Source organism: Pan troglodytes, chromosome 2 (genome assembly GCF_028858775.2).
Source record: "Pan troglodytes isolate AG18354 chromosome 2, NHGRI_mPanTro3-v2.0_pri, whole genome shotgun sequence".
Classification (NCBI taxonomy): domain Eukaryota; kingdom Metazoa; phylum Chordata; class Mammalia; order Primates; family Hominidae; genus Pan; species Pan troglodytes.
Genome location: NC_086015.1, coordinates 134708139 through 134718992, shown reverse-complemented (window position 1 = coordinate 134718992; position 10854 = coordinate 134708139). Strand labels below are relative to the sequence as shown.

The window sequence follows — 10854 nt, the reverse complement described above, 5'->3', positions numbered from 1 at the left end:
TTTTTAGTTTGCATTGTGGTTTGATCAGTGCTGTTTAAAATTGATAGTACTTAAAAGTGTTAACTTTAGTTTTCTCATTTAGGATATTGGCAGAGTCTGGCCTGGAACTAAAATGCCTGGAAAAATGGGAAACATATACAGGACAGAATATGGACTGAAAGTAAGTGTTACAAGTGGTTCTTTTTAGGAACAGCTAAATTGTCTAAATGCAAAGGCAGCAGAATATGTATTTAATCTGTGTCTGTACCATTGTTCTAAGAGGCTTTAAAATTATTGAGGAAAAGAGGATACATGAATTGTGTGTGTGTGTGTGTGTGTACACTCTAGTTGTAGTAATGTTGGTAGTAATGATAGTGTATATTTCAAGCCATGAAAAGTGCAGTCATTAAAGAGACAAAATTAGTAGTCCACTCTTGGACCTGGAAGATTTTTACAAGATATTGTTGCATGAAAAAAGTAAGATTCAGAGCATTCAGTATAATACTCTTTATTGAGTAAAAGATTGAACAAAAGCTCTCTACGTGTGTATGTTGCTGTGCCATCATATAATCACAGAATAGTGGAAGGGTATATACCAGGTTCTTGGATTATATATCAAATTGTGTGTGTGTGCGTGTGTAAGTGTAAGGAGGAGAGTGGGAGACAATCAAAATAGGAGGAAACAATAGCACTACAAAAGGATTATGATATACATCCGTTTTTATAAAAAATGTCTGTGTATATTTAAAAGAGAAGTTGAATTCAATCTCTACCAATGAGAAATGTACCTAAGTAAAACTGAGTTATACTATAATGGATGCTGTATAATTATATATCTGTTAAACAACTAATGTTTATATTTGTTTGCATGTATGTTTTAAAGTGTAGGAAGTACAAAGAAGAAAATAAGCCACCAATAAGAACAATACCCAAAGACAATCACTGGAAACATTTTGGTGCATATCCTCCCAGTCTCTATTCTGGATACCTTTTATATATAAATTTTGACCAGGAGAAGTTTTCAAATTTTATATAATTAAACCTAAGATTTTTTTACCCCTTCTATTACATTTATACTTATCAGAGACCATCTATTTGCTGTATTTTCTTCGTGTGTGTGATTTCAATTTCTGCAATATTTAATACTTACTCATTATTAGATAGGAGCCATGGGTCAAACTTGATTCCTTCTCCAAATATTTTATTTTCTCAGTACCATTTTTTGACCAATCATTCTCTCCCATTTATGTATGTTTTTTCTCCACATGAAGATCTTTTGAGGACCATCTACTCAGCCCACTTACTTTAGAAATTAGAATCAGTGAGGTTGTGGCTTCTCCAGCCTCTAGTTACAGCAAGCTAGTATTAACTAAAAATAAAATAAAATTGAATTTCCACTTGTTATTGTTAATGGTGCCAACAGAGTCCTTTGAAATATCCAAATAGTCTTGATCATTCAGTCACATCTCTATTTAAAATGAGAGTTTTCTACTACTTCCATAAGATATATTTGCTATGGTCTTCTATTACAAGTCATCCATAGGGCTTGAAGTTTTTCAGTTCTTATTCAACATTCTGAAGTACTGGTAAGATTATTACTTTACAAGCAACTTACATCCTTAGCTTTTAGTAACATTGTTGTAATACAAGTATATCCTAAAATTTTTGGTTTTATTTCATGCTTTAGGTGTGGAGAATAAACACAAAGCACAACATAATCTATGTAAATGGCTCTGTACCTGGACATAAAAATTGCTTAGTAAAGGTAAGTATAAGTGTCTTCTTTTTTTTCCTTTTTTTTTTTTTGTTTCTTACTCGCAAGCTAACAAATTACTATCTTTATTTTCTATTGTTTATATATGTGGATATTTGCCATAAAGTCTCCTTTTTCTCATATATGTGGCTTATAAATAAATGGCTGTTTTTCCACATGTTCTCTCCTGAATCTTTCTGCTTTTTAGTAGCACCTGAGTGAAAAAAATGCACAAGATAACCTGTATTCTATTTCTTTCAAACCAAGAACCTGTAAAAAGGGTAAGGCTGTGTATTAGTCCATCCTAATAGAATGGATGGACTCCTATAAAGAAATACCTAAGATTGGGTAATTTATAAATAAAAGAGGTTTAATTGGCTCGTGGTTCCACAGGCTGTTCAGGAAGCATGGCTAGGGAGGCCTCAGGAAACTTACAATCATGGCAAAAGGGGAAGGAGAGATGGACATGTCTTACATGGCTGGAGCAGGAGGAAGAGAGGGAAGGGGGAGGTGCTACACATTTTTAAACAACAAGATCTTGTGAGAACTCACTATCACGAGAACAGCAAGGGGGAAGTCTGTCCCCATGATCCAATCACTTCCCACCAGGCCCCTCTTCTAACATTGGGGATTACAATTTGACATGAGATTTGGGCGGGGACAAAAATCCAAACCGTATCAGGCCAGTAAGCAGAAAGATCTTCAGGAATATGAGAAGGATATTTGGAAAACTATTGCCAAAATACCAGTATATCTCTGTCCTTCCAAAAGGAACATGTTAGCTTTTTAAAGTGCCCCATCTACAAATGAATGGATAAAGAAGATGTGGTGGGGGTGTGTGTGTGTGTGTGTATGTGTGTGTGTGTGTGCACGTATGGCTGAAGAATATTCTAGAGAATGCACACACACGCTAGAATAATCTTCAGCCATAAACAGAATGAATTGCTTTTGTTTGTGGTGACATGGATAAACCTGGAGGACATTATGTTAAGTGTAATAAGCTAGGCACAGAAAGACAAATATTGCATGATCTCACTTTTATGTAGAATCTAAAAGTTGATTTCATAGAAGTAGAGAACAGAATGGTTTTACCAGAGGCTGGAGGAAGATAGTGGGGAGGAGAGCTGGCGGAGGTGGTCTACAAGCACAGAGTTAGTTAGGAAGAATACATTCCGGTATTCTGTTACATAGTAGGGTGACTGACTATAGCTAATAGTAATGTATATTTCAATATAGGTAGAAGAGAGGATTTTGAATGTTACCACCATAAAAGAAATGATACATGTTTAAAGTAATGGATATGCTAGTTATCCTGATTTTATCATTATACAATGTATATTTATTGAGACATCACACCATACCCCATATATATGTACAATTATTTGTCAATTATAAGTAAACCCTGCCCCCACCCCCCCCCAAAAAAAATGCTTTTTGGCTTTTAAAAGAGTTACTTTGACAAACCAGAAATACATGAGGTAAAAATTGGAATCATCAAAAGTGGTTAAAGGTAGACATTTGAGGGGGAGCTTTTTTATTATTACTAGCACCATGCTCTGATTATATCTTTTAAGTGTTTTTCTTAAAAAAAAGAAAAAAGTAAAAAATTTGTACCAATAGCTCAGATACATTTTAATAAAAACTCTTTAAGTTCTCAGAGACTTACTTCCATAAAATAGAAAATAAATATTCTGCCTGGGGTTTATTCCAACCTAATACAAATTTTCTTACCTCTGAGTTTTGAATCTTCCATGCTGAAAATAAGTTTGTATTAGAAGTTATGTCAGCTGTTCTCCAGAGTATACTCTTCATTGATTTTCCAATGATAGCAGCAAAGACATAGTGAAACTTAATCCTCTGATTTTTTAAACTCAGTGTTTCCTTATATATTTTTTTCATTTCTAGGTTCCATTACTAGCATAGGGAATAATTTTTTGAAATCTTGCAAGGAATAAGAATTTTGCTTTTTAAAATTACCTTTCTGAGACACTTCACTTACTGACTGGATTATTCTCATTTTTGTTAAAGAAAAAAATGCATTTAAGCCAGGCCTGGTGGCTTGCATTTGTAATTCCAGCTACTCAGGAGGCTGAAGTGGGAGGATAGGATCACGTGGCCTCAGGAGTTGGAGGCTGCAGTGAGCTGTGATCACACTATTGCCTTCTAGCCTGGGCAACAGAGTGGGACCTTGCTTAAAAAAAAAAAAAAAAAAAAAAAGAGAGAGAGAAAAAAAGAAAAATGTATTTGATGAATTTTTGTAAGTTTTGTTTTTTCCTTAAGTTTGCAGGTTTTTAAGTTTAAGTAGGTTTCTAGTCCCCAAGTAAGGCAGTCATGCTTACAATGACAGATAGTTGAAGCCAGAGTATTGTCATTGTACTTCCCATAGTATTTTGTCTTCATAATTCATGTGAGGACATATCTTCATATCCCTAGCCCCACATTTCAGATCACAGGTTATAAATAGCACAACCTGATAAAGGAGAAGGATTATTTTTTATAATAAAAGTATACTGGACACCAGATTAATTTTTAAATGTCAAATCCTCCTTTTCTGCCTATTTTTCTACATACATGATTCTAGGCTGGTTTTCTAGCTGAACCTTACCATTAATTGCTGTGACTTCTCAAGTACTACTACAACATCTTCTCAAGTACTTCTACAATATCCCTGTTACCAGCAGAGATGAATGGTCAATTATCTTGAAAAACTATAGTACATACAATGACATTCTGATGTAGTTGTATAAATAGTTGATAACCAGTAACATTTATTACTCAGATTTATCGCCTACTTCAGTAAAAGATTACTTCCAAAAACTCTATTTACTCTCAATCGATAATAGTTTGCCATCACTGAAGATACTCAGAAGATACACCAAAGAGTTCTGAAACGGGAGTCTAAATACATTTTGAGAAACTGGCATCAGAACAATGTCTAGTCCCTTTTGAACTATTAACACACTAGTGAATATATTTCCAGCAAGTATATTTGTATAATAACGTCCTTTAAAAAAATCTTTGAAATATGGTGCTTAAATAACTTTCTTTTGTAACCTTAAAGTATCTGCCCAGGCATTAATTAAGGTATGAATTTGGGGAGCATTTTATAGGTTTGTGTTTTAAATGGTAAAACTTGCTATGTCCTTTCACTCCATTATTTACGTTCTTCCAATGACTCCGTAGCAGGTAAATTAGTCCTTCCTTGCCTATGGGTTTTGAGCCACTTCCTAGTGGGCAGCCAACTTTGTTAACATCCGCTCACTTCTTGGGAGCTTTTGTTTCCTCAGAGTACAGGGTTACCAATAACTTTTTTTTAAGATTCCAAAGTTAGTAAAGATAGTCTTAGAGATGACCAACCTATTTAATTGGCATTAGCTTTTTGTTTTGCTGTTTGGATTCACTAAATGTATTAATGAAGACTAAAGAACTATTGTTTACAGCATAATAAGTATAAATGTATGTTCTAAAATACGGTTCATTCGTGTTCATTCCTATGTCCTATATATCATTTATTTTCAGATTTGCCTGGCTTTTGTCTGTCCTTCCCCCACATTTTCTTAAAAGATTTAGACTGGTTTGCTGATAGACATAAAAAGAATGAGGTAGATAATTGAGGGAGTCTTGGTGCAGGCAGGGAAATAATAAACCTGAGGTAAGATTAAATACACAAAAATACATATGGGCTGCAGACCTTTGGCCCTCAACTTTTGCACCACTAAGACAAAAATGGTTGAGATGTCATTTACGTTTCAGATCCATGAATTATAATACTCAGATTTTACAAACAGTGATTCCGTCGTCTAAAATATTTCTCAGGTATAATAGTTCTATAAAAGTGTGAAAGCAACTGAGAATTATCTCTTTGGGTCATTGATGACTAAATTTTTATTTCTCAAATTAGCACAGAAAGTTTTGTTGTGATTGGTTTTATTGGTTTTTTTGCTTGGGTTTTATTTTCAATCCTAAATACTGAGCAAGTTTAAATTGGTAAGAATATGACTTTTTCCCTTCTTAAAGTTCAACCTAAGATTAATGGATTGGGGGGACAAAACTAAACAAGTTTACTTTCTTCTGGGTAATTTACTGATAATTTCTTGAAACAATTTTAATAAGAGGGATTAAAGTAGATCTGTTTTTCTGTACTAAGCTGTTCCTAGCAGCTGTGTACTTTATTTCAACCAAATTATTCATTTCTTATTGCTAAAGTAATTATGCCTCATTTTACTCTGTGTATATAATTACATGTAATTTTTAAAAAAACTTTACTTATGAATGAAGGCTGTAGAATGAGTCAGAAGTTCTGAAGAATCCAATAATGTTTTCCAAAAATAAAACTCAACATTTTAGATCACATCAGTACCTATATTAAAATTGTTCAGTCTGTGAATTCACAGATATAATTAGAATTTTTGAGAATATATAGAGTTAACAGAGCTCTTATAAAGACCCATAGGTCTGTTATTGTTTTTGCTAAATATTATTCTGTCTTTAACTTATCAATAAGAATGTATGCTCTGACATACATTGTGCTGCATTTATTGTATATGAAGATAGGATTGGTTCTTGTTGCTCACACCTATAAGCAGAAAAATGCACTAAGGCCATGGGAGTATTCAGTGCTAAATCAAGAATGATATAAAATAGTCTCAACTTAAAGGCCCTTACCCAAATTTGAAAATGCTGAAGAATTAACTTTAAATTTTCCGTCAATACAGGACTTTTTTTTTTTTGACCATGTGACATAGAAATACAATCTTGTTTGTTTTATTTGTTGGAGAAATGACTCTTTTGGTAGGGGAAGAAAAATGTAAGCTGATTTCCTTAATAAGAGGTGATATTTTTGATTATGTGCTCTTAGAGTTAAGACTAACAAAAATGCTAGTTTGTCAGGTCATTATATTTGAAAATGAATCCATATAAATGAAATTCAAGTAGTAATTTTAGAATGTGATTTCATCCTGTGGGGCAATCCTAGAGATTCTTACAAGTTAAGATACAAAGTAACAATTGGTGATTTTATCCTTATAGCTTCTTGAGTTTCTGTTACTGGATTAGTCAAATTTTTTAGAATTAAAGGAAAGCATTGACTGAGTTCTTTTTACTCTATTTATGTAACAGTTGTGTTATTCACATTAGAAAATGTAGTAGCGAGTATTTCTTTGATTATGAATAATAGCTGAAAATTCTACCTTTAAAGAACTTAATTGGTATCACTAAGATTTTTGCCTTCTCTCAGGTCAGAGATTCTAAACTGCCTGCATATAAGGATCTCGGTAAAAATCTACCATTCCCTACATATTTTCCTGATGGAGATGAAGAGGAACTGCCAGAAGATTTGTATGATGAAAACGTGTGTCAGCCCGGTGCGCCTTCTATTACATTTGCCTAACATCTTTGGACGTGGCAGAACCTTACATATTCTGTGAGCTTCGATGAGCCAGAGTGATATCATAACCACCAGAAATCATACTCTCCTTTCTTAGTCACAACAAAATCACACATGTCATCTTTGTCAAGGGCATAAATATATCATTCATACCTCCATTAAATTTTGTTAGAAAAATTACATTAAATATATGAGTTAAGTAGATTGGATTTGCTGAAATTGGTGTTGGGCATATTAGCAAAATATTCTTAATTTGTGGACTCGATTCTTTTTTACTACATATTTCCCAAGTTATCTTAAGATGTCTGTAAATTTAACTTTTATTAAAGTTTTGTCAATCTTTGTGAAGTAGTGGTTGTGGAACAGTAGAAAACCATATGGGGACTATAGTGCAACCTATTTGGGTAAAGAAACCATTTGCTAAAATGGAGAAAGTAAAGAGATTTTTATTTAAATTACAGAAACATGTTAAAGGCCGGACAAAGGAAAGACAATAAAATCATAAATTACCGGTCCTGTTTACATTTTTGTTGGGAGAGGTGATTACTTTTTAGTTTTATCACTCAATTATAAGATCAGTGTGTTTTGGTTTTGTTTTGTTTTGTTTTGTTTAGGCAGGGTTTTGCTGTGTTGCCCAGGCTGGAGTGCAGTGCAGTGGTGCGATCTTGGCTCACTGCAGCCACGACCTTCTGAGCTCAAGTGATCCTTCCACCTCAGCCTCCCAAGTATCTGGGACTATAGGTGCCCACCACCATGCCTGGCTAATATTTGTATTTTTTTGTAAAAATAGAATCCCACTATGTAGCCCAGGGTGGTCTTGAACTTCTGAGTTCAAGCTTTTTACCTTCCATGGCCTCCCAAAGTGTCAGGATTACAGGCGTGAGCCACTGCACCCAGTCTACCTTTCAAAAAGAATTTATAATGATCTAAGATTGTATGTTCAGCAAACTTTTATTAATCATGTATTAATCAAAATGCTAATGGTTTGTGGGTTTCTTTTTAATTGTATGAAATTAACATGTATTTACTAATGGCTAGTCATGACAAATAAGCTTAACCATGTGTATAAGCAGACCTCAGTTTAAATACTTGATTTCCCCTGAACCAGATTCTTAATTCACATCACCCAATACGTTTGTTAGTCATAGTGTTAGATTTCCATGTGCTATACTGTCCTGGTTATATCACGTTTTTCGCTTCAAATCCAAAGGTAGCCACGTTTTTTTAAAGTTTTTATTTATACTTTGTCTTATTCCATTAAAAATATATGGCAATTGATAGGAAATCCACTCAATAAAATAGAAAAATAAGAGAAAAATATTTAGGATAATATAAATTAGAATAGGTGGTATTTTGAGGGAGGGAATAGTGTCAATGTCATATAGATGAGCAGGCTATGCTGTGCAGAGTTGTTATATTCAGATAGTTTGGTTTTGAGCTTCCTGGGTGCTAAAGTAAAACATAACATTATTTTTTACGTACTGTTCATTATTCATGAGTTTGATTAGTGATAATAATAGAGTGTCATAGTCTTTAACTGGAGTAGATTACATTTAAAACCACCACACCATATTTGGTTAAAAAAAATATCAAACTAGAAATTTGTTAACTTGTTAAAAGTTATCTCTAGTAATCATCATATACAAGGGTAAAATGCTAGAAGAATTCTTTTCAGGGATCAAACAAGGATACCCTCTACAACTTCTATTCAACAGTATTCTTGGGTGTCCTAGCCAGTGCAGTAAGACAAGTAAAAGTAATGAGATAAATTGGAAAGTAGGAGCAAATCTCATTATTTGTAAGAAATATTTACCTAGAAGATGAAAGGTAGACAACTGACAAGCTATCAGAACCAATAGAGTTGAAAAAGGTAACAGTACAAGATTAATATACTAACATATAGCAATATTTTATGGGAAAAATGGATATTTATTTATAATAGCAATTAAAAATCACCTAGGGAAAGCCTAACAAGAAATATGCTAGAGTCTTATGTTCTTTTTTGAAAGATAGATAAGAAAACTTCAATAATGGAGAAGAATATCATGGCCATGAATGGGAAGGTTATATTGTAAAGAATTCATTTGAATCCTGTTTTAAAACTCTCAATAGGACTTAGAGCTAGTCAAACTGATTCTAAAATTCATGTGAAAGTGTAAATTCAAGAATAGCCACTACTTAAAATGGTACACATTAGATATGCCCCCATACTATGCTTAGGAACTTATACGGACATACCTTAGAGATATTGTGGGTTTGGTTTCAGACCACGGCAATAAAGCAAATATCACAATAAAGCAAATCACAGAATTTTTAGTTTCCTGATGCATATAGAAGTTATACTGTACTGTAGTCTATAATGTGTTTCAATAGCATTGTATCTTTAAAAATATACGTACCTTAATTTTAAAATATTGTCAGAAAATGCCAAAGATCTTCTGAGCCCTTAGCAAGTTGTAATCTTTTTAGTGGTAGAGGGTCTTGCCTCAAAGTTGATGGCTGCTGACTGATCAGGGTGGTAGTTTCTGGAAGGTTGGGTGGCTGTGGCAGTTTCTTAGCATAAGGCAATGGACTTTGCCACTTGATTGACTCTTCCTTTCACAAAAGATTTCCCTGTAGCATGGAATGCTGCTTGATAGCATTTTGCCCACAGTAGAACTTCTTTCAGAGTTTGAGTCAATCCTCTCATACCCTGCTACTGCCTTACAACTAAATTTATGGAATTTTCTAAATCTTTGTTGTCATTTCAACAGTATTCACAGCATCTCCACCATAAGTAGATCCAATCTCAAGAAACCACTTTCTTTACTCATCCATAAGAAGAAACCACTTTTACTCATCCATAAGAAGCACCTCCTTATCTGTTCAAGTTTTAGCATGAGATGGCAGCAATTCAGTCACATCTTCAGGCTCCACTTCTGCAGTTCATTCCTCCACTGGAGCCTTGAACCCCTCAGAGCCACTCATGAGAGTTGGAATCAACTTCCAAACACCTGTTAATGTTGATATTTTTACTTTCTCCCATGAATCAGGAATGTTCTTAATGGCATCTAAAATGGTGAATCCTTTCCTGAAGGATTATGGCAACTTCATATATTAAGGACTATGGCAACTGTAACCTTACAAAACATATTTCTTAAATAATTAGAGTTTGAAAGTCACAATTACACGTTTATGCATGGACTACAGAATAGATGTGTTAGGCATGGAAACAACGTTATTCTTGTACATCTTCATCAGAGCTCTTGACTAACTTAGGTGCATTGTCAGTGAGCTGTTATCTTGCGAGAGAAATGGACAATTATTTCTGGGAGAACATAAAATCTTTTACCTGCATTATTTGTGAAAAAGGAATCAGTATATGAAGGTAGCCAGTTGCCCAGACATAAGATTTTTTGACGAAGGCAGGCAACCTTCTGCACTTAAAGAGCCTGCCCCAAACTTACCATCTTCTTTCACTACAGTCGGTGGTCTGTGGATCTGTTTTTGAGTTTTAAAATAGCATTTCTGATCACCTTCCAGGATTACAAGTATGATCCCTGTCTTCTAGAATCAGGGAACAAAACTTTCACTCTCACCCCCCAACCCCAACCAGTCCCCACTGCCAGCAGCTTCTACAGGTACATATCCTTTGAAGAGGATCCAGACTCCATTCTGGCAAACTGAGTGGCCCAGACGAACTGTGTCCTTCTCTCCAGTTGTGGAATACCTAAACCAGTCTGCCTAGTCCAACACT

At 34.3% G+C, this 10854-nt stretch overlaps 1 protein-coding gene across 4 annotated transcripts in view; it reads left to right on the top strand.

Annotated features, from left to right (window-relative positions):
• Positions 1-7629, top strand: part of MRPL3 (mitochondrial ribosomal protein L3) — a 40699-nt gene extending 33070 nt beyond the window's left edge. For 2 of the 4 annotated variants that reach the window (XM_009446474.5, NM_001280310.1), the window contains 3 exon segments: positions 83-160; positions 1667-1744; positions 6969-7629. In XM_009446474.5, the coding sequence (XP_009444749.1) occupies positions 83-160; positions 1667-1744; positions 6969-7121 (309 nt within the window). In that variant the 3' untranslated portion in view covers positions 7122-7629. 4 annotated transcript variants of the gene reach the window in all.
• The last annotated feature ends 3225 nt before the right edge of the window (positions 7630-10854 follow it).